At 44.6% G+C, this 24,845-nt stretch overlaps 1 protein-coding gene across 2 annotated transcripts in view; it reads right to left on the reverse strand.

The window, feature by feature from the left end:
- Positions 1 to 24,845, reverse strand: part of LOC144782448 (sodium- and chloride-dependent creatine transporter 1-like) — a 338,796-nt gene that overhangs the window by 36,198 nt on the left and 277,753 nt on the right. For both annotated transcript variants that reach the window (XM_078661813.1, XM_078661814.1), the window contains exon 12: positions 14,870 to 14,970. In XM_078661813.1, the coding sequence (XP_078517939.1) occupies positions 14,870 to 14,970 (101 nt within the window). The remainder of the gene's footprint in view (positions 1 to 14,869; positions 14,971 to 24,845) is intronic.

The raw sequence follows: 24,845 nt of genomic DNA on the forward strand, positions 1-24,845 counted from the left end.
ATTCTGTAGACTGAGATGGCAGTCTAAGGGACAGAAGGAAAATGCTACACACCAGTATGCATCGGTTCTTGGCATGTAGAGCTGCAGAGTTACACACTGTGCATAGATCGCCACCTAGTGTTGGGCCCGGATGTTTGCAGTTGTTTTTGTCCTGAAAAGTCTTTGGAAGTCACGAGATAGTGGACTCCTCCCTTGGACTACAGTGCGCATGGGCATCGGCTCCATCCTTTGCCAGCAGGAAAATGATGGAGTTTTGTAAGAAACAGGAAGGATGCTCATGTAAGCTGTATCTAATTATGACGATACTGGAACAGATAAAGGTAGCCAGGGAGGCGGGGGCGTGTGTAACCCTGCAGTTCTACATGCCAAGATCAGATGCATACTGGTAAGTAGCATTTTGCGTTCGAGGCATATGAGCTGCAGATTACACACTGGGAATAGAATCTATAGCAATACCCACTTTTAGCGGTGACCACCTTTATCTGTTGCAGTAGTTTGAAACAGTGTTTTGAGTACATCCTGGCCCAGCTTGTTGTTTAGTTTGCACATCTACACAAAAGTGTTTTGTGAATGTGTGCGGTGTAGACCATGTAGCTGCTTTGCAGATGTCATCTAAAGGAATGCTCCCTAAAAATGCCATTGAAGCCCCTATTTTCCTTGTAGAATGGGCTTTAGGAGGTACAGATAACGTAAGTTTAGCTTTGTGGTAGCAAATCTGTATGCATTTGACAATCCACCTAGCTATCCCAGATTTTGATATGGGGTTGCCTTTGTGTGGTGGTGAGAAAGGGTTGTGTTCTTTCAATGTAGTAAAGCAATGCTCTTTTGACATCTAAGGCATGAAGAGCTCTTTCTGCAACTGTTTGTGGCTGCGAGAAGAATACAGGCAGCTCTACAGATTGATTGAGATGGAAGGGCGAAATGACTTTTGCAAGGAATTTAGGATTGGTTCGGAGAACAACCTTTTTTTGATGCATTTGCAGGAAAGGTTCTTGAATGGTCAATGCTTGTAACTCACTAACTCTTCTTAGAGAAGTAATAGCTACTAGGAAAGCAAATTTCCAAGTTAAGAATTGCAGTTCACATTTATGTAAAGGTTCAAAGGGAGGTCCCATTAACCTTGTGAGAACAATGTTTAAATTCCACACAGGTGAAGGTGGTGCTCTGGGAGGAATTATTCTTTTGAGGCCTTACATAAAAGCCTTTATGGCAGGTACTCTAAAAAGTGATAGATGTTGTCTATTTTGTAGGTATGCTGCAATGGCAGCAAGATGCCGTCTAATAGATGTGTAAACTAAGTTACATCTTTGGAGGTGTAGTATAGTGAGTATCCTATGATGTGTTGAATAGACACATCTAGAAGATTGATGTTGTTGTTATGACAGTATATTACAAAACGTTTCCACTTGGCTGCATAACATGCCCTAGTGGTGGAGCGTCTAGAATCTTTAATAACGTTCATACAGTCAGGGGGAAGGTTAAGGTAACCGAACTCTAGGACCTCAGGAGCCAGATCGCTAGGTTGAGCTGAGCTGGGTCCGGTTGTCGGATCTCTCCATGGTTCTGGGTTAGGAAGCGTGGAGACAGGCGTAGCTTTTGATGCGGTACCACAGAAAGTTGCAGCAGTGTGGTGTACCACGGTTGTCTGGCCCAAGTTGGAGCAACTAGAATGAGGGTCAGGAAATGTTGTTGTAGTTTGCGCACCACTAGTGGAAGCAGTGGGAGAGGTGGAAAAGCGTATGCAAATTTGCCTGGCCAGTTCATCCATATCGCATTGCCTTGGGACAGCGGGTGTGGATATCTGGTGGCGAAGCTTGGACATTTTGCGTTTTCGTGGGTGGCAAAGAGATCTATCTGAGGGTGTCCCCACATTTGAAAAAACGGTTGAAGAACTTGTGGATGAAGTTCCCACTTGTGAATCTGTTGCGTCTGACAGCTAAACAGATCGGCTATGGTGCTTTGTACCCCTGGAACATGTTGGGTTAAGAGGAAGATGTTTTGAGGTATAGCCCATCTCCATATCTGCTGCGCTAACTGAGAGAGTTGCAGAGAGTGTGTCCCTCCTGGTTTGTTTACGTAGTACATGGCTGTCATGTTGTCTGTGCGGACTAAGACAGCTTTGCCTGATATTTGCTTTTGGAATGCTTTTAGGGCTAGGAATATGGCTAGCAACTCCAGATGGTTGATGTGGAGTAACATTTGTTGCGGCGTCCACCTGCCCTGCATGGTGTGCTGCAGTAGGTGAGCTCCCCAGCCGGAAAGTCATGCGTCCGCTGTCATGACTATTTGAGGAACCGGCTCTAGGAACGGTCGGCCTTTGGAAAGGTTTTTGGTGCTCCACCATTGCAGAGAGCGGTGAGTCCGACTGTCTACCAACACTAGGTCTGTTAATTGACCTTGAGCCTGGTTCCATTGGTGTGCTAAGCACTCTTGAAGAGGACGCATTTGTAGTCTTGCATGTGGCACTATGAATATGAAAGAGGCCATCATCCCTGTGAGTTGCATGAACACTCAAGCTGGAAGAGAGTGTTGTAGTTGGAATTTTGTTAGAAGAGCTTGCATATTTGTTATCCTGGCAGGAGAGGGATAAGCTAGCGCTGTTGAGGTGTTTATTGTGGCACCGAGATATTGTTGTGCGTGGGACGGTTGCAGATGGGACTTGGTGTAGTTTACTGTGAACCCAAAGTCGTGGAGTAGTTGGATGGTGTTGTGAGCTTGTTGTACACACTGACTGCATGAGCTGGCTTTTATGAGCCAGTCGTCGAGATAGGGGAAGACGTGTATGTGCTGTCTTCTTAAGTGTGCTGCTACCACTGCTAGGCACTTGGTACTGTTGTGACTCCGAATGGGAATACCTTGAATTGATAGTGCTGACAGTCCAGTACAAATCTGAGGTACTTTCTGTGCGCCGTGTGAATGGGAATGTGGAAATAGGCGTCTTTGAGATCTATAGTGGCAAGGAAGTAGTTTTGTAGAAGGAGAGGAAGGACTTGCTGAAGTGTGATCATATGAAAGTGGTTTGATTGTATGTACAGGTTTAGTGGCCCGAGTTCTAGAATAGGCCTTAGAGAGACGTCCTTCTTTGGGATAAGCAAGTACAGGGAGTAAACTCCCTTGTGTCGTGGATGCGGTGGAACTAGTTCTTTTGCACTTTTTTGTAGGAGGGATACTACCCCCTGTTTCAGCAGAAGCAAATGTTCTTGTGACATTGGGCACTGTTTGGGTGGTATGTTTGGGGGGGTAGATGTTAGTTCGAGACAGTAACCTGATGAATTATTTGTCACACCTACCTGTCTGATGTGATGCTGGTCCAGACAAGAAGGATTTGTTGTAGTCTTCCCCCAACTGGAGTGGAATGTGGTGGGGGAAGTGGAGGGAAGTCATTGGGCAGGGATGGAGGCAGAGCAGGAGTTGTTCGTTTTGCCTCTGCCTTTGTTGTTACCCCTGTAATCCCCTCTTTGGTAGCTCCTACTGTAGGTGGATTGGGTAGCCTTTGGTGGTGCTTCCATAGGATGAGCGACGAAAGGAGCGTTTGGGAGCTTGCGACTGCAAGGCTCCCATAGATTTTGTCGTGTCCGTATCCTTTTTCATTTTGTCAAGGGATACGTCCACATTAGGCCCAAATAAGTGTTGCTCATCAAAGGGTTGATTGAGGATGGCACTTTGTACTTCAGGTTTGAACAACGCAAAATGACACTGGTATTAATGGCCCTTGAAGCAGTATCTGCTGCATCTAGGGGACAACGATTAGGAGGTATTGGTGACGGTTTTACCCTCTTGTATAAGTTCATTGGCCCTATTTTTGTACTTGTCTGGAAGGTGCTGCATTATGGATTCTAACTCATGATAATCTGCCCTGTCGTACCTTGCAAGTAAAGCCTGACTATTGGCCATACGCCCTATGTTCGCTGCCTGTGACGCTGTTCGTTTGCCTGATGCGTCCAGGAGCTTAGACTCTTTATCTGGTGGGGAAACCTCGCCTGATGTTTGGGAATTGGCTCTTTTGCGTGCATTGGAGACTACAAGAGAGTCTAATGGTGCAGGCCCCTTAATGTAGGCTGGATCTGAGGGGGGCAGCCTTATACTTCTTTTCAATTTTTGGGTTGACGATCGAGCTCTTACTGGATCTTTAAAGACCTCTGGTGCATGCTTAATGACACCTTTCAGCATGGGTAAAAATGAGGTGGACCTTTGTGTGGTGTCAAAGGTATCCATAAGAAAATCCTCCTCTACTGGGTCAGTATGTAGGTCAACCCTATTGTCTTGGGCAGCTCTATGGACAAGTTGATTAAAACCCATAGTGTCCTCTGGTGGTGAAGGCCTGGAGGGGTATATGTCATCCTGTGGCATGTTAGGGACTTCTGGGGTGCTATATTCATCCCACGGTTCAGGTGAGCCAGGAGGACTAGGATTATCTAGTGGCTCATTATATGCACCACCCCTCCACGTCATCGTCGTCTTCTAATGGAGTAGGAGATGGTGTAGGGGAGTGATGTGGTAAGGGAGGAGGTGGTGGAGGAGAAGGTATCCATAGAGGAGAGGTTGCAATGTCCTTCTTCTTAGGATGAGGAGCTGGTGCCGGCGTGTCTAATGGTCGTTTTTTAGAACTAAGAGTCAATTGACCATTTTTGGGATCTTTTACAAGAGTCTTTTGTGTCATGGTGAAATAGTTCCTATGTGGGAGGTAGAACCTTCGGTACTGAGGTCTTCGGCTCGGTAGGCTTTTCGGCACCGAGCCGGTTGCGTCTTTTGGCTTTAAAACATGGTCTTTTGCTGTGTCTTTAGCCGGTGGAACATGTGGTTTTTTCAGTTCGGAAGGTTTTTTCGGTTTCGAGGCATGGGAGTCGGGTCTTTTCGGCTGGCAATTTTTTGCTCGGCTCTGAGTGAGGTTTTGGCGTCGAGGAGCTGGTGCCAGTTTTCGGAGCCGAGTGCTTAGATGTCGAAGCAGCTGACGCGGAGGAGTAAGATGGTTTCTTTTTCGGAGCCGGTAGTTGTGTGCCGGCACCGGGAATATGCTGACTCAAGCCCGAGTCGCCTAAAGGCTTATTAGGCTTCCTTGCCAAGCTCGAAGGCGGGGCATGGGAAGCAGTCTCTCAGTGTGCACCCAGGTCCGAAGGCGAGGGTGTGACCGAAGCCTTTTTGGAGGGTGTCGAGGAAGGGTCGGGGTCGATGTGTGTACTTACGACCCGCTGTGCCGGAGTGATGTCCTCGACGTCTGAGTCGTCGGCCTCGGAGTTGGTGTCGACACCATGTATTCTCTCTTGTTCTGTCACGTTGAGGCCCTCCTGGAAGATGTCGTCTGGGATAGAAGATGACGAGCGAGCCATGGTTCTTCGAGCTCGTCTGTCCTGAATCGTCTTTTTGGAGCAGAAGGAGGAGCAAACTGAACAGTCTCTAGCCTCGTGCTCCGGTGAGAGGCAAAGGTTGCACACCTCATGGAGATTGATGTGGGGAAACTTCGACCCACATTGAGGACACTTTTTGAATGGCGGTCCTTTCCATTAGCCAAACTTAGGCCTAGGAAGGCCCGAAGGCCTTGATCGACGACCGGAATCAAAGACTTTGAAGTTGTTGAAGAATCGCGTCGATTGGAATCGCGTTCGAAACAATACCGTCGAAAAGGGTGAGGATTGAGCACTGAAGGAGAATCGGTTCCAAAACGGAACGCAGGAAATACATCCGAGCCCGATGGCGGAAAAAAACAATCTAAGGATGGAGCCAATGCCCATGCGCACTGTAGTCCAAGGGAGGAGTCACCTATCTCGTGACTTCCAAAGACTTTTCAGGACAAAAACAACTGCAAACATCCGGGCCCAACACTAGCTGGCTATCTATGCACAGTGTGAAATCTGCAGCTCATATGCCTCGAACACGTTGTTACTGGTGTATCCTTTGAAGTGATTCCTAGAAGCTTCACTTAGCCATTTTTGGATATCTGGCTGGTTCTCTTTTTCTCAGGAAACTAAATATACATTGCTGGTTTAGCTTCAGTGAGATCAAAGCAATCACATTTTTAATTTGTCGCTTGTGTAAGACATCATTCAACTTTATGGTGTCATCAGGAGACATTGTCCTTAAAAGATATAAGAGTGCAAGATCCCTATTGGTAAAGAGCGATACACTTATTTGTGCTCAAGTATTTCATATTCAACAGTGTCACGGGACATTGAGAGGTCCTGCAATACCAGGAGGCAGGCTCGTCTTATCCAGGACATGTTTCTCAGCAAATACTATGATGCTGAAACTGTGGTTTAAAAAATGGTCTTAGTTTATCATACTTCATCTTTTTGGGTACCCAGTTCTAGACATGGGGAAAAGACTCTTTGGCTGAGGGAGACATTAACTATATTCAAACTGAAGTGGACAGCAAAAATGGTGAAGAAGGGTGGTTCTTTTATGATGTCGCTGTAAGTATTGTCCTAGGGTTTACCACCTTGAAGGAGACCCATGATTGCAAGTGATGCCTTGGGCCTGAGTTTGGTTTTATTTGGTGGTTTGACCTTCGCTATGATTCTGTATTCTGAGCAATAGGACTTCCGAGCGTGGTGTAGTGTTTGTTGAAGGAGACGGACACAGTGCTTCATTGTGACAAAGAGCACTAGATTGACTTGAGCGACAGATATTCCAATGAAGTATTTTCTGAAGGGATGTACTTTCGGGCATGGTCGGTTTTTTGTAAACCACAATAGTTCTTCCATCCAGTGTGGAAGTATTCTGAAGACACAGGTACTTACAACTTCAAAGTGGAAGAGGAGGGGCTCATAGGTCATGCATTTGACATCTGTCCATTGTTCAACCAGCTCATCAGGACTGCAGTGATTCCAGACATTACCACATCTGCACAAACGATTCCATACATCAAGAAAACTCAGTCTGTATAAATTGCACTCAAATGTACTTGCAAGAGTCCCAAGTACCCGAAACCCCACTGGTGGGGCTGCTTGGGTATGATAAGGAAATTCATAAGGTAGAACGCAAATTGACGGCCATAGGTCTCCTACTAGCGAAAAGAAGTACTACAATGCGCTGGATGCAGGGCCCATTCCCCACGCTAGCTGAATGGCACCCAGACCTAACATATTGCTCAACACAATCAGATCATTATAATGCACTAATCCCAGTCCGTTGCAGACCCAAAAACATTTGGGGACCCTACCAGGCATACCTAGCCAAGAAAGCAGCAGATGAAGGGGAACCAACACCTTTTGATGAAGCAGGAATAGGATAAATACAGCTAAAGGCAGCGATGCATGTGCAATGGAAACTATTAGAAAGAGCGCCCACAAGCTTAACACGAGAACACACAGAATGCAGAGAGTTCATATATAGGTGCCAGTGAATAGTATTATAAGGAACCCAAGAGGGTGATGTAGCTGGAAATGTTATCGAAGAACTGGTTTAAATGGGATAGTGCAATAGATTATACAAAGAATACCTATATAACATATGTAAAATGATAAATGTATACTGGTTTACTGACTGTAATGTTCACACAAAAGCATACATAAAGTTTATAAATGGACTTGCAACTAGAACAGTTATTTTCACAGAATTCACCAACTACTACACCAACAAAAGCCAAAGTCTACCTGAATCTTTCATATCCATTTGTAAAAGCGATCCGACAGGCTTTTTCGACAGAACTATTTGTTGACTTGATTGGGGAGCAGATGAGATTTTCGGTACTCTCACGCACAAATAGAAAACCACTGGCATTTTAAACTTAGTATAAAAAAACTTTGTTTCAAGTAGCCTGAAGACATCTTGTATTGCATGTATGTGGTACTTGTACAGCACAAACCTAGTCAAAAGGCAGAAGAGAACTGTACCGAGTCGAAGACAAAGATACAGTCAATAAATGATTGAAGAGGTAGCTAGGATTTGGAACCAAACGGGATTGTTACTGTATCATGATGTAGTGTCCTTTAAAGAAGCGAGTCTTCAGTTCTTTCCTAAAGTGAAGCAGGATTAGAGTGGTTCTGATAAATTCTGGGATATCATTCTGGAAGCTTGATGCATAGATGAAGGCCTGAGGCCTTGTTTTTTCTGTTTTACACTACCTTTCTTTTTTTACATTTCCTTGCTTCCAGTCTGTTGGTGTGCAGAGACACATCAGAAATGGCGAGTCCAACAGCCAACTAGGCGGGGTGTAGGTTGCGATGGTTTTGAAATGATGCATCTGGTTTACAAAATCATGTGAGCTGGCAAGGGGATCCAGTGGAGTTTCATCAGCGTGTGGGTTATTTGGTGATATTTATCCAAGTCATAGGTGAGACATGCTGCGACGTGTAGGATGCCTGTACGGAGGTGGCGGGCGGAGCCTGTGTGGCGACCTGGAAGACATAGAACAGAGAATTGCCATCTTCCAAATGCAAAAGTAAGACAGTTTGAGCAGCAGTTCTGAAGTTGCTTTCTCGAAGATACAGTTTCACTTTCTTTAGAAGAGGGAGCTGGAAGCAGGTCGCCATTTTTTCTTGGCAATATGCTCCTTTGTGGTAAGGTTTGTGTCCAGGGTGATTCCAAGTGACTTGACATTTGATGAAAGTTGGGATGCAAAGCTGTCAGGGTTAAGCCACTCAATCAGGCTTGGACAAGCTGCTTGTTCTTAGCAAATAAAATAATTGTTGTCTTGGTGGGGTTTAAGTCTTCTATAGATACATGAACCTCTTGCGCATCATAAGGCCGCCATTCAGGAATAAGTTTGCCAGATATTCTCCGCTACATGCTAAAGTTTCCGATCTGGTGCAATCTTGCATCATCCTCTGGATGATACAATCTGCCTATTTAGCAAACTCACTTGATCTGTGAATATGAAGGATTCAGTAAAGGCCTGGTTGCTTCTAATGTTATATGCAACATCAACCTATTTGTTGTATTGGTCCATAAACAACATTGCGTCCCTAGAGTCACATTGTTCATAGTAAGCCCTCCAACTCTGCACTAAAGGCAGGGATGATCAAAGAATGTAAATCGGAGGAAAATCTTACACTGAAGACAAATTTGCAAGTGCCTGTGAAACAGAACGAAAGAACAAAGTAATTCAGAGCCTCCCCTCCCCTCACTCCCAGTACCTGAAACACTTTTCCCAGACATCTAAATGTAGATACACACCTCCAAGAACAGACTGAAACCTACAAACAAACAAGGAATGTGTTTCCTTCAAGTCTTTCTTTACCAGAGAAACAGGTTTTGGTTTTGTCAATATAATATGCAATTCCACAGTGATAAAATGTAAACTTGAAACACGTTAGAAAATTAGGTATTACAAATACTTATTTTACTTATAAGGTTTTAGTGGTAGGTAGTGTTTTGATGCATGTCCTTCCTTTGCAAAGAGCAGTGTTAAGCGGCTGTGTCTACATTTGTCTCGCCTGTTCCCTCTCTTCTAGGGTGTGTGAGTGTATGTGTTTGTGTGAGTGTCTGTGTTTGTGCGAGTGTCTGTGTTTGTGCGAGTGTCTGTGTTTGTGCGAGTGTATGTGAGTGTGTGTGTGGATGTATGTGAGTGAGTATATGTGTTTGTGTGAGTATATGTGTGTGTGTGTGTGTGTGTGTGTGTGTGTGTGTGTGTGTGTGTGTGTGTGTGTGAGTGTGTGTGTGTGTGAGTGTGTGTGTGTGCGAGAATATGTGTGTGAGTGTATGTGTGTGAGTGTGTGTAAGTATTTGTGTGAGTATATGTTTGAGTGTGTGTGTGTGTGTGTGTATGTGTTTGTGTGTGTGTGTAAGTGTATGTGTTTGTGTGAGTATATGTTTGAGTGTATGAGTGTGTGGGTGTGAATATGTGTTTGTGAGTGTATGTGTGTGAGAGTATGTGTTTGTGTGAGTATGTGTGTGTATGTTTGAGTGTGTGTATGTGTTTGTGTGGGTGTGTGTGTGTAAGTGTATGTGTTAGTATATGTTTGAGTGTATGAGTGTGTGGGTGTGAGTATGTGTTTGTGAGTGTATGTGTGTGAGAGTATGTGTTTGTGTGAGTATGTGTGTGTATGTTTGAGTGTGTGTATGTGTTTGTGTGGGTATGTTTGTGTTTGTGTATGTGTTTGTGTAATTGTTTGTGTGAGTGTGTGTGTGTAAGTGTTTGTGTGAGTATATGTTTGAGTGTATGAGTGTGTAGGTGTGAGTATGTGTTTGTGAGTGTGTGAGAGTATGTGTGAGTATGTGGGTGTGTGCGTGTATATGTTTATGGGTGTGCGAGTGTATGGTGTGCGAGTGTGAGTGTGTGTGTGTGTAAGTATGTGTTTGTGTGGGTGTATATGTGTTTATGTCTTTGGCTGTGCATTCCCTGCTCAGGGCGGAGTGTCTGAGGTTGTGTTCATGGAGTTTTTCCCGATGGGGAGGCTTCCAGTGGTGAGAGCAGGGGGAGTCAAGTGAAATGTCCAGATCAGGGAAGGCCTTTAGTCTTATACGGACCACCTGTAACAGTGTTATTAAAGAATGATAACTATTCCCTGCAACACAAGGCTGCAACACAAGGACTTCCATTACAACAGTGGCAACAAGAGATAAAACAGTGGAAAATGCAGAATTAATGTGTAACAGTTACTCTACTGTAATAACTATGTACAAGGTCTAGGTCCAGATCTGTAGGTCAACCAACTCCTCCTACTGGCACCAGAAGAAGACCCCCTGCCACAGAAGACTCGCCACCGTGCAAGGCTCTTGGTAGCACTATTCCATGCATTCCAACTCTGAGCGATGAACATGATCATATACACAGCATACCCATATCACCCAGACTGCTCTCTTGACATAAAGATGACACTCAACACCCAAACCCCACAGTTTCTATACTACAGCCTTGGCAGACTGGCAACAGAGCATTTCACAACCTGGCAAGACAGGGCAAATGAGCGCCATCATAACCAAAAATGGATCCTCTAGGGTATGTAGGTTTGGAGCAGAGTGGGGGAAACAGATAGTTAATGTAAAATAACCAGCAAATCTGAAGGAAACATCGGAAAAGCAACTGGTGGAGAACACCTCAGAAATGTTTACGATTTGAGAAAAAGTAAAAGAAAGGCAAGAATTAATAATTAAAGTGGAGACATCACGGGTGAATGAGGGAGAGGTCTGTAAACATACCCCTATTAATAGTGACTTCTTAGGTGGTACATGGCGCAGGCACGCTACTCCAGAGCACCAGGAGATGAAAGAGGCACAGAAAGTAAGGCCAAAACGCTGCTGAAAGACAGCAATGTCCCATAGATCGAGTTTATAGCATCTTTTCAGGTACAAGCAGATTTCATGTTCCAGTTTTCATAGACTTGTGGACCCGCTTGCATTTCAGCTCCCTTTTGAGTCTGCAGAAGCATTGTTGAAACTGTCGATTACAATAAAAGGGTATGGCTTGCCTCTGGGATCATTCATCTGCAGTACCATTGACTTCATGTTGCTTTTCTACTTTTCCTTCTGTTTTTGGTTAAGATGCTGGTAACCCTACAAGGGGCTTTGTGATCAGCATGCCTCCTGGTTGAAGTAAATCATCTCCAAGATAATCCTATGTTCCTGTGGGATCTGTGGAAGGACAGCTGTGATGTGGTCTGGAGACCTGGTGATGTGGTTTTGGTATTGCCTTCAGAAAGGGCTATGTGTGAAAGGAACCGTCTTGTCCTTGGGTACAGACCATTAGGTGTACTCTCTTGGATACACTATTCATGTGAGGAATTCACAATAACAAAATAACAAGGATCTGGATGTGGTCCCACAGGTTTCTGGCTTTGCCTACTGGTGTTGCGAGATGGTTTTGTCGGACATTGCCAAACGCAAACTATTTGGATTCAGCAACATATCCGTAAGATGACCCTGTCCACTTTTCTTCTGTAAACGAGACTAGGAGACTGACAGAAGTATGGCTTCCCAAGTCGTTCCCTCTTTCAATCTGTGTGCCATCAACATGAACTTGGAAGGCCACGTCCTCTGTCTTCATTATGGTGGTGGGCACGCAAGTACATGTCATGTAGGCACAGCAAACGTTGAACCTTGCAGGTCGTTAATTTTGCCCGTAGGAATGTGTCCAACTTCACTTATTCTGTGGAACCCAGGAAAGGGCATCCTCAAGACATTTCCAAGTGCTTCAGTACTCTTCAGAGTAAGTTGTCCCACCTGCTGTGCAGTATGCTACTTAGAGCTCCAATACAATTAGAGTTGATGCTTGGTTGTACTTTAAGGTTTTTAGTGGTTCCTCTTTGATGGCATTGAATGGGATCTGTGTTGCTCTTGTGGGATCAGAATTCAGACAGTAGGTCACATAATAGTATCCAGAATTACTTCCTCTTGTTTTTATTCTGCTCTTTCTTGAAACATATGTTAAGTGTCAGGACTTAGTTTTCATGGAAAGGGTCTTCTTAATTTTGGCAAGAAATCTGTCACCATTTCTTGTCTCTGTAGCATTTGTCATGTGATGTGGTTGGAGTGGAGATTTCTGTAAATATCGGACGCCCTGTGGGAGGAGTTTACCTATATATTTTATGCAACCATGGAGAAGATTGTACACAATGCAAGGAGTGATCTGAGATGAACTTCAGAACCCCTTAGGGTCATCCACCATGACAAGCAAAGACCACCCTACTGTGAGGGACTCTGCATCACAGATGTTTGTCTCATGGGATGAACTCTCGGTTGAGCATGTTCGTATTCGGTCTTTGGCCCGTTTGTTAACTTCACTAAAACGTTAAAATTTCCGAGTCTGTAACTTTGCTCCTATTCGGAAAGCATCTCCAAAACTTCAGCAATAAAACGCAAGGCATCGGCAGAATAAAGGAGACGCTGTAATTAAGCTTGTATTTTGTTACTGGGTGATTTGAGATTGGTGTTGATTCTGGGAATCTCAAACCAGTCCAACAACTATGGAGACACCAGTGCATACATGCCACTCGTCACACCTCTACTGCCATCGAGTGTGTGCGTCCAGGTTTCTGCAAATGATCTTCAAGTCTATGGGTCAAAAATTGGAGGCCGGGCTGCCAGGGAATAGGATTTCCAATAATCCTAGCAGTTCAATGTTCTATTTGATCATCATAAAACACTGTACTCAAGATACATAAAGGGGGTATTAGGGTGCAGTCTTAATAGCCAAGTATGCCTCTTCTTTTGGACTATGTGGACTCATAACCCTCATAGTAGGCATTGTCAAACCATAGTGTCACATAAAACATCATACGCTTGCTTCTTCCGAGCTACAAAAGGGCAAGCTCTGTAAATCATCCTTCCTAGAACGAGAAATGTGTCAGGAATTGCATAAAAGAAAATGACTGAATGAAAATAGTGAAACTTCAAGTACGGTAACATATTGCCAGGAGAGAAATCGGTATAAAAGAGGCTACATCTTGTCCTGCCTCGCTGTAGCCACACACTTGAAAAAGAGTACGAGAAGAAAGCTGATTTGGTTGAGTAAGGTCACACAACGGTTTCTGAAAACTTCATGTGTGATTTCTTGTTTTAGTTTGACCTTATAAAGATCCACGGTTTGCTTGGGCAATATGTGTTTTTCCAGTCTTAGACAATGAGTTCTCTGAAGTGGTAAGATTAGGCTAGGCTTCAACATTTCTTGATTTAAGCCGATCAACAGGATTTCAAGTGTGATGAAGATTCAGACACACGGTTCATTTGGGTCAGTCCTAACAGTAACCTGCACTCAGTTTGAACAAAAGATCAATGTATTGGCAACTGTGGGACAGTGAAACTGGAAGATAGGTGCTATCCTGCCACAATTAAGGATGTGAGTACTGGACAGAAGGTGGGAAAGGAGAAACTGCATCAGGACACAGGGACAGAATGAGACACATGGAGATAGTAAGGCCTGGGAGGGAGAGGACAACCAAACATGACCTATTATTTGGAGGGTCAAGCATTTTCAAATTTAAGGAACTAATGGACCTCCTACCAATCTTAATTTGTGGACAACCAATCGAGGGTGCACATATGAGGGCAGCCCAACGCGGGTGCAAGGAGGGCCAGTTCCATGCCGGATTTTTAGAAAATCAGCTCTATATAGAATCACCGTATGTATATTTGCTTTATGCAATGTACAGAAAAATTGGTATTGACCTACGCTGGATAACTCTGGTAAAACTACTGGCTGGTAACATCACATTAATTTGAAGGCATCCACAAACATCTGGACAGAGGCTGGGAGAATTGATATGCAGATAACCACCCAAAACACTTGGATTCTCGCTGGGGTGGGCAATGAGTACTAACACAGAAGGGGGAAAGTACTCAGTGTGATAGTGTACAAATAAAACCCAACTGATATGTCAAAATGAAGGACAGATCAGAGCAGAGTATCCCAAATAAGAATGTGAAAAAGTAGTGGATGGATAATCTGCTACATTGACAAACGCTTCAAAAGTATTTCCTTCCATTAAAATGTTTCCTTTGGCCAAATGCTACTTGGAGACACAGGGAAATTTTTTAAATAATTTCTCACCAGTGAAGGAAATATAGCCAATCAGTTCTGCATAATTTTAGCTGCTTTCACAATACTGGCTGAACTAAACAAGGATGACTCGCAAACTGATTTGATCTAGATATAATGCCTTGTATTAGGCAAGAATGCATCAACTTGACAGCTCTCAATTTGTTGTGTATACGAAATGTCTATCAAAATAGTTTAACCCAAATGTAGACCCCCTCAGTGACACTACAAAGGATAGTTGGGCAGATTAAGGTTTTTAAAGTGTCCAGAAATCTACATGGGAAGCACCAAAACAAATGTTATCAAGGTATACGTAGCTCATCTTCTGGCAACAAATATTTGATTACATTTAATCACCTCTTATGACAATTCTGGATAAAAGCTATAGCTCCTCTGGCTTGGTTTACAACTGCAGACTCCTCTTATCGGCTGAACAGTGAAAGGAAGAAAGGGACTTACCACACAGACCAAGGGGGTAAAAACTGACCAGCACCACTTCATGTAGGGTGACGGGCGATAGCCAATCATACGAGCAATATCATCCATGAATCGATCTGCACCTGCAGGGAACCAATCACAGAGCACATTAGTTAGTAATCTGCTCCACAGGCACGTTAGCCCAGGCTCGTAGGTACTCAAACCTCACCACCAATCCATTTTATCTGTGCCTGGGTGGAGCACAGTGATGGGTTCCGAACCCTTTGATATAGTCAAAGTATGTTACAAGTGGATATGATTTCCAAGATATTCCAAAAGTTGTTGGAGTTTAAAGACATATGTGGAAACTCCTACAATCAAAGGCACTGTTTAGGGTTAGTCTGCTGTCCTAATTGTGTACCTATGCCCTCTACCAACCACAAAACCAGCTTGATGTGCGTAACCCTGAGCCTATTGAATAAGTTCTTTCATTTTCAGGTCCCCATGGTTGTAGAAAAAGATGCTTTTGGAGATGCTTTACATCCTGAAGAAACCAGCAAGGAACGGATATAGTTAGCAGGCACTGTATCTATGGTGGCACATAAATTTTATTGCTCTGCACCCGCCATTTCTGGAGTTAACCGAACGTTTCTGATGGAAACACAAATGTATGTTTTGCTGTAGAAAACAATGACCTTGTTACAGGAGAAGCCCATAAACTATTGGATTATCTCATCAGCTCCCTTCCAAGACACCCCTTAATCAATATATTTGGAAAACGTGCATTAAAACCTTGAAACTGTAGTTTCCCTGTTTCTAAAAATATTTCATGGAGAGAATACCTTTCCCTCAAAGCAACCCTGGAAAAGAAGAATATTCAAAGGGATGCCTCTCTCAATGAACAACTACTGCAGAACCTCTTTTGTGTTCAACCTTTTACCACATGAAACCTATGTACAGTTAGTCTGATATGACTTTCTTATCGCCTCCCAGAATTCTTCAGGGCCTAGCACTGCAGGGATGTACAAACCTGTATCCTGCCAGGGTGTATTTAAAACCACCTAGGATTTTCAAATTGTCCCCATCAAGGTTACCCATGCACTTACTAGTTTCACATATATATCACAGTTATACTACCTTGCCCGTTATGCAATAAGTTTTTTTTAAGTGATAATATATGCCGTTCCTCTGGTACTGCTTCTGCTCAGAACACTCTTTGCCACACCTCTTCAGACACTTCCTACTTTTCCTCCCCCATGTCCCAAGATGTACTGTCATCTTTCTACCTGCCTGAGAACTAGTAGAGCCCTACTGTGTCCTTGAGTAAGATGCATGATTACATTTAGACTGTGGTCTCATCCTCAAAGAGATTATTAGGCCTCCACTAATTTCAGAATCATTGATTAGGAAGAGTCCTCCTCATAGGATGTGTTGTAAGAGAATATAGGTCTGTCTAAGGTATGCATGCTCTTTAAGGTCACAGACGCTTGGTAGGGGACATGCCAGTGGCTGGTCCGAATAAAGCCCCTACCTCCGCAGGGAGTTGGAGAGACAGTCACTCCGCCCTTTGAGCTTGATGGAGCCTGGATAAGTTTGGGTGTTTTTGAGGAACATTTCCTGTTTCTGCACCAACTGGTATGTCTGTTTTACTGGGAAGGGGTGGCGGTCTGTATTAAGGTGCTGAAGCACTGGCATCACACTCCCTGGGTGGTTCCTGGCACATCCCAGACCTGGGCTGGGAGCACCACCTTGGTCTGAGTCCCTGTCAGTGATCACCCTAGGATGATGCTTTATTCGGTCTCTGAAAGGCTACTGTCTCACTGTCCCTTGGTTGACTTGTGTCCTCCAAAACAGAATGGATTGTGGGACTTGTGTCAAGTTAAGAACTCAGAGCTCAACAGAACTGTGTAATCCCCGAGTCCAGGCTGGACACTAAGTCAGAGTCAAAAGAACAAAAAGGTGACAATTTGTGACTTCAATAAAACATCCAACTTAGAACTCCTAACGACAAACATTCTTTAAACACAGGGGATTTGTTAAAGTTTAACTTATATCCATTTCCTCAAATTATATTAAACTTTGGAAAGGCTACCATGCAGACGTAATAAGTGTTGACATAATTTAAACAGGCCAATTCTTTACCTTTGGGTTTTAGCCCAGTCAATGACTGTGGACCCCAATCGATTAACCTCACTTGATGACAGTTAGACGATAGCCAATGGCAGAACCAGATTTCCTGTCCAGACCGGAGTCTCAACGAATCACTGACATTCGTCACTGATCAGATGTCCCAACATGAGGTCCAATCTTGGGATTACTGAGGGTCAATTACTTTCCTTCCTTGCCTTTCAAGGAGATTGGAAAAGACAGGGCTCTCACTTCTCGGTTGCCAAGGCAGGGACCTGTGGGGCCTGCTTGGAAGTGCTTACAGGCCATCTTTTAAACCCTCCTCCTGCTTCAGTTACTTTGATAAATGTGTTTTCTTTTTTTACATATTCGCTGATGATTGAGCTATGAATAGAAGCAGGTCCAGGTTGACTAACGGTGCATCTGGCTGCCTGCGAGTTGTGAAACAAAATACAGTCCTTCCAAAACAGAGGTGATAGTTCTAAAGAAGCAAACAGACCTCTGGATCAAGAATTCATGTCCATCTCCGTGAGAGCCTGTGGCTGCCTATAGATGAGACAAAGACCATAGCTCCTATCTGAGGAGATTTCACTGGTCCAAGCAGGGAGTGCTTAGTAAAAGAGTGGATTACACCATTGGGCAACACTAGACGGTCCTTCCAGAATCTTGTTTTACGTAGAAATCAAACTCAACAACTATGAGAAAGAAGTAGTAGAATAAGTCTACTGTAAGGCCCAGATACAGCTGCAGACCACAGAAGGTACCTAACATAGGTTGCAGATTGTTGGATTAGGACAAAGGAAAGGCGCACAGCACCTACACGCACTTAAATCTGTATATAAGCCAAAAAAGAAACTTTGTGGCAGAAAACAATGTTCACTGATAAAATTACATAAACTGGCCTCGCTTTTCATTTTAGATTTCATTTTCTGACTAATCTAGCTACACACGCTTCTGTTTGACTAATTTGTAAACGTCATTTAGGGATTACTTGCGATTCTAAAATCAGTTGTGGCATCAGCACTTTTGACTATAGAGAATTGTTTGCAGGATCGAAATATTTCATTATTGAGCCTCTTTATTGTTATTTTTTTATTATAAAACTGCTGTTATTGATCTTATGGTTGTATTAAAGATTAATAGTTTTAAAAAAAATCAAAAAGAAGGGAACCCAAATAATCTCCAAGCATGCTTACTAACAAGGCTGTCTGCTCAGCCATTATACAAGCACTGCACTGCTTAGGAGGAAAGTGGGACAAGGAAGGCTCTTTTGATTTGTTTGTAATTGCTTTTTGGAATGACCTCCATAACCATTACAAATCTTGAGCAACTTTCCAAGATGGCACCAAGTGCTCACGATCTGGCGACCCACAAGACCCTAGCACCCATACTGGTGCACTAGAGATGTGTCTTCAATCAATCAACTCCTCACCAGTGAACATCAAATTATCAGAGGGCACCTAGAAGACTGTGGGCACCAGATTGGACAACACACATGCTGCGCACGTCTCAAATCATAAGTGAAGCGCAACATTAGGAACAGCAAACTCTTAAGTGATCGCACATTGTGTAGTGCACCACCGCAGGACACTGAAATTCTTCCCACGTCTCAAGCCCAGCCATACAGGCTGCCAACATAATCACCTCTCAGGCGGTGCGGAGACTGTCTTGCTCCTTGAATCCTTGACCCAGAGGCACGTAGGCCCAATACAGTCAAACTAATTGTCCACATTCCGTTCCATGAGCCGCGGCATATGCTGCTGTGTTGGATCACCATTGCATTGAGTACTCAGAATTTATCGGAGGGTGGGATTCAAGGGCTTCTCAAAATATTGCCATTAGTAACCTAACCCGTGAGCAGGGGCGGTGGGTGCCCTTCCATTTCCTATCCATCCGATATGAATAAACAGAGTCAGTGCCAGGTACAATAGAGCAGATGTCACTGCTGCCGACCTCCTGTGGTGAACCGGCAGCTCGACAGCAATAGGATAGCCTGTCTACATTCTTGCTTCTCACCTCTCTGGGAAACTTCATCAACGCAGAATGAGTTCAAGAAGAGATATTGTCATTTCCAATAACCTAGTTGGGACAGGCAGCTATTAGGGCTAGCATTAAGGGCTTTTTGTCGTGCAATGTTACATTGGGGCAGTGGACAGTTTTCTACCACGAGGAGGAAGGTTGGACCCAACCGAGGCTACTCTTCAAGCGTTCCGTAGCACAGACGTCAATTTGCTGTAACCAGAAGTCACTGCTTGTCCTTTGAAACCAATGACTCACCATAGTAACCTTCATCTCCGGTATGAATGCAACAGATGAAAGGAAACGTAAACAGGATCCTAACGCCCTATTTACTATCTGCTGACCTTCCCTTAACCTCTCAGTAGCAAATAGGAGGCTATGGAGGGTTTAAGAGGTGGAGAGGTGTTAACCAAGAGATAGAATCAAGGGGTCAGAGGGCAAGTGAACTTCTGCTCCCACAGGCATTTTGGAGAATAGACATCCATGGTCTGGAGAAGGAAGCAATCTGTCATTGAACAGGTTTGGGTTTTACCACAACAGGCGAGGGTGTGTCAAGGAACGAATCTTTCAATGAGTGAGTTATATAATCCCTCAAAAGTGAGGGTTCAGAGAAGAAAACAATCCTTTAGCAAGAGTGTTAGGGAATCCTTCAACGAGCTAGAGTCTGAAGAAGGAAGAAACCCTTAGTGAGAAGGAGAATTTAGGACTTCCTCAAGAAAGTAAGTACCTATGAATGGGGAACGTCTCAGCAGGTGCAGGGCAGAGAAGTGGAATTGAAATTCCCAGCAAGTGAGGGGAGGAAAAGGAGGAATCTGCGTAGAAAGCAAGGGGCAAAAAAGCAGGACTTTCGGGAAGTGGGTGGATTGAAGAGGCTGGGAATCCACACTGGAATGAGTACCCTGCAGAGGTGGGAATGTGTCAACAGGTGAATGCCAGGGGCTTAGAGGAATCTTCAGCGAGTGTATCGCTAGAGGGGTGTAAACTCCCAAGCAAGGCAGGAGACATGGGCCTGGAGAAGGCGGAAGTAAACAAGCATTTGATGCACTTAAGAGGTAGAAATCATCCTTAGATGATCAGCTGGAGGAGGCTGGAATGTCTGGCAGGCAATGTATGGGAGAGGGAGGATACCACCAGGAGATGGCAGCCTGGAGGAGAGAAACTAGGAGAATCAATAGGCTCAAACCAGGTAGACTGTGGGAAAATAAGGAATGCTCCAGCAGATGCGGGGCTAAGGGGCTGGAAAAGTGGATGCATTTCCACTGTAAGTAAAGGGTGTATGAGTTTCCATGCAGGAGGAGGAGTGAATGAGAATTCCTTCACAATTAATCATGGAAGACCTTTCCTTGCAGGCGGAGGGGTTTTGCTACAGTTAGGCTGCTGCATGGATTTCTGTACATTAGGGTAATTGGTAACAAATAGATTGGTGAGTTGTGCTGTAGATGGATGAATAAGTAATATATTATATACCCTGTAAGCATCTATTCATATAGTGCTGAAGATTCACATGCTTTGCAAACTCCCACCATCTAGTGTTGGGCTCGGGAGTATGCAACCGTTTTCCTTTCTAGAAGAAGTCTTTCTTGTCACAAGGTATAGTGACTCCACCCTTTGTTGGCAATGCGCATAGGCATGGCCTCCATTGTTAGTTTGTTTCTTACCCAGAGGTTGAGCACAAAGATGGAGTAGTAGATAGGACAGGATAGGAAGTGGACATTTAACAACAACTGACTCCCAGGGAGGCAGGTGGGCTGATGTAAATCTAAGCACTACATATTATGAACATATTCTCACAGGGTTAAGTGACAAATTCCGTTTGCAGCATGTGTGGCTGTAGACACACATGCTCTGCATAGACTGCAGAGCAGCACACCCTTAACAGGTGGATTGCCACTGGATAGTGCAGATGATTGAAACAAAGGTACCCATGCATCAAACCAAAAGCCAGTATTTTTGCATTTGGGATGCATCATCCCAAATGCAAAAATTGCAACTTAAGGAATCGTTAAAATTGCGATTACCTAAATTGCAATTGCATTTAAGGAATCGCAAATTGCGATTACTTAAATGCAATGCATTGAGCAAAAAATGATTGCTATTACACTATTCGGAATCGCAAATTACCATCAAACTAAAGTTGATGGTAATTTGCGATGGCTTTGAAAGATGCACCAAAGTGCATTTTTCAAAGTCACATTTTACACACACACACGCCTTTGGGGCATGTGTGTGCGCAACATGTGGAAAAAGGTAAATTTCAGGAGCGCAAGAGGGTATCCTTTTTGAACCCTTGCACCCTTGAAATTGCATGCGCAATTTGCGAGTACCTATGGAATACTCGCAAATTGCGCATGCAATTTCCATTGATTCCTAGGGGCCTCTAGGCCTGTAGGAATGAATGGGAATCAATTCCTTAATTGTGAATCGCATTTGCGCGTGGCAATGAAGGAATTTCAAGGAATCGCATTTTTTGGGTGAATCCTTCATGCATTGCATTTTGCGATTTCTAAATAGCGAATCGGTAAAATTCGCTATTTAGAAATCGCAAAATGCGTGCTTGATGCATGTGCCTCAAAGTTCTTATAACAGTCTGACCAACTCTAGATTGTTGGCGTGCTAAGACATCCATTCTGTGATGCTAGGCAAAAGTGTGTGGAGTGGACCACTTAGCTGACTTCCAAGTGTCAGTATGAGGATATTTCCAAGGAAAGCCATTGTGACTCCTTTTTTGTGTGCAATGCAGCCTTGGAGTGGCAGGCAATGTTCTTTTAGCCATAATTTAGTAGGCTTGGATACATTTGACATCCATCTGGCTATGCCAGTCTTTGACAAAGCAGGTCTTCTGTGAGGTTTAGTAAAAGCAGCTAAAAGTTGCTTGGTTTTGTGAAAGGGTTTGGTTCAGTCAATGTAATATACAAGGGTAAGCTCGATGCCAAAGGCGTGATGGACAGTCTCTACTACGGAGAACGGCTGAAGAAAAATTAAAGGGAGCTTTGTGGTCGGATTGGGGTGGAAAGGGGATACAACCACCTTTGGAAGAAACCCTGGGTTAGTCCTAATGACAACCTTGTTTTTGTGAATCTGGAAGAAAATGTCTTCTAAAGAAAGGGCCTGTAGCTCGCTAACACATCTTAACGATGTGAGAGCAACAAGGAAGTTGCCCTTCCAAAGAGGAACTGCAAAGGGCAAGAGTTTAGCGGTTCAGAAAGGGATAACCCATGAGCAGGTAAGAACAATATTAAGGTTCCAGCTGGTGAAGGAGGGGTATTTTGGGTGGTATAACTAGTCCTTCCATGAAACTCTGGAAGACAGATTTTGAATAAAGTATAAGTGTGGCCTGATTTTTTCAAGTGGAAGAGGTAACAGAGTAATATCCTGAACTGCAGGTTTAAGAGGTTCCAGGTGCTTGGAAATGCAGAAATGAGCAACTCTTTTTAACTGTGCAGCATACCAAGCTCATGTAGTGTGCTTGCATGCTTCCTTCAGGGTGCCAGTGAATTCCTGAGTTAGGTTGAGATAAACTATCCCAAATTACAAGATTGAGCATCCTGGGGTTGGGATGTATGACTCTGTCTTGGTTATGAGTGAGAAGACCCAGCCTTTTGGTTAGCTTCTCGTGCATACAAAAGGACATCTCAGGAGGGACAAGAAGCAAGGTTGTCTCTCACATGTGGGAGCCACCAGGATGAGGGTGAGGGATGTTTGCCGAAGCTTTCGGACAACATATGGAAGGAGTGGGTGAGGATGTTAAGAGTAGGCAAAGATGCATGAGCAATTTATCCATAGATCATTGCCTGTGTACTGTGGGAATCTGGAGGTGAAGTTTTGGCATTTTGTGCGGTGGCGAAGAGGTCGACCTTAGGGACCTCCAAGGACAGAAGTACGGGAGTTGAACTTTTGGGTGACGTTCCCACTCGAACTTGTTGCTGCATCGGGTGGAGGAAATCTGCAAAGTTGTCCACTCCTGGAAAATACTCCATTAGTAGGTTATTCAGTAGTGAATCACCCAATGCCAAATGCTCTGCGCCAATGTTGACAACTGCAGTGAGTGTGGGCCGCCTTGCTTTTGAAGGTATTACATGATGGTCACGGTGTCCATTTTTACGAGGACTTCTTTGCACTGAATCTCCATGTGGTGATCATGTACCGTAAATAGTTAGGTGTTGAAGATGTGCTCCTGGTCTGGACAGTGAGGCGTCTGTGGCGATGGCCACCTATGGAACATGGTCCGTGGGCCTACTCTGGCCTGCTACGTCCAACTTTTTACTCTCCTTATCTGGAGGGGGAGAGTCTCATGTAGCCTGGGCATTTACACACTTACACGCCATGTAGACTACTAGTCCAGAGGTACATGGTTGGGTATGTTGTTGCCATCTGACGGGTCATCCACATATCGTGGGGGTCAGCAGGGTGAAGTAGGCTACCCTCCTCTGAAGATGTGTGGTGAACCCTCCAGTGTGTATGGAGGAGGAAAGGCGTTGGGTGGTGGGTGGTGGGAAAGAAAGTGGTGGAAGAGCAGTAGAAAGAGAAGGATGAGAGTGAAAGTGCTAGTTACCATCTCCTTGTGTCTTTTCTGCTTTGAAAGTGGAGGAGGCTCCAAAGCAATCTTCTCTTCAAAAGTCAATTTCTTCCTCCTATGGAGAATCTCCTGTGGCTTTGGTGAAAGACCGAAAGAGTTTTTTTCTGTCTGCAGATGTGTAAACGGAGGCTTTTGGTGAGCATTTAGCTCCTTGAGCAACCGTTTGAGGATTGGTTGCTCCAAATCCCCAAAGTTGGCCATGAATGACATTTTCGGTGCAAAGTGTGCTTTCGGTGCAGAAGGAGTCTTCAAAGCGGATTCCTGCAGCGATGTGGCTTAGGCATCGATTCAGGCTTGTGTACTATGCCGACGACCCTCCTGGCTATAGGACCCTCCCGGCCCAGAGGATGCGAAAAAACCACTGCGGAGCCTCCAAAGACCCACCGCCAAATTAGGATGGCTGGTGGGTCTTGAATTCCGTCTGCAGCTTTTCCGCCGCGGTCGCCTTCCGACCGCGTCGGAAAAGCACTAACATGGCTGGCGGTGTCTATCAGACACCGCCAGCCATATTAGGATGGAGGGAATCACATGCTTTCCGCGGCAGCTTTTCCGCCGTGGAAAAGCATACGGACATTCACTTCGGGGGCCCGTTGCGGGCACCCTGGGTGAAGGGGGGTGGGGGGTGCACATGGGGCGTACCTATGGTACCCCCCTGCCTTTGCGTGCACGAAGCGGCAGGCACCGCGGGGTGCCTGCCGCTTTGTGCATGCAAATGCACTGCTTTAATTTTTTACATTGCGGCGGGTGCGGCTTCAAGCAGCACCCACCGCAATGTAAAAAATATAGGATGTGACCGCCAGGGTGGCGGTCACATCCTAATTGCCATGGAGGGACCGCCGCAGCCCATGCGGACGGTCCCTCTTACTCAGGGGTGGCGGACGGACGCAAGTCCGTCCGCCATCATAATAGGGCCCTAAGGGTGGAATCACTATACCCTGTGACTCAAAATACTTCTTTGAAGAAAAACAAGTTGCAAACGTCAGAGTCCAACACAAAATGGCAGAAGTACGCAGAGCAGGTGCATCTACAGTCAAACATGCTACAAAAAAGAGTTTATCTGCATTAGGAATCATGGATGATGTTCCATGAACGAAGACCCATGGATGGTATTGCTTACAAATGGACAACTGAAGGGATTCTCTTCAGCTGGGAGGAAGCAGAGAGCAGTTACACTGAACGGGAAGCATGGGTTGTATCAGTGCAAGAGGATGTTGCCATTTCAGAGCTGCTCCCTGTCTGTACAGTGGACAAAGCACCAGTGTCTCCTAAACCTTGTCTCTTGTATGCCCAAACTTC

Source organism: Lissotriton helveticus, chromosome 9, assembly GCF_964261635.1.
Source record: "Lissotriton helveticus chromosome 9, aLisHel1.1, whole genome shotgun sequence".
In the NCBI taxonomy this organism is placed as follows: Eukaryota; Metazoa; Chordata; class Amphibia; order Caudata; family Salamandridae; genus Lissotriton; species Lissotriton helveticus.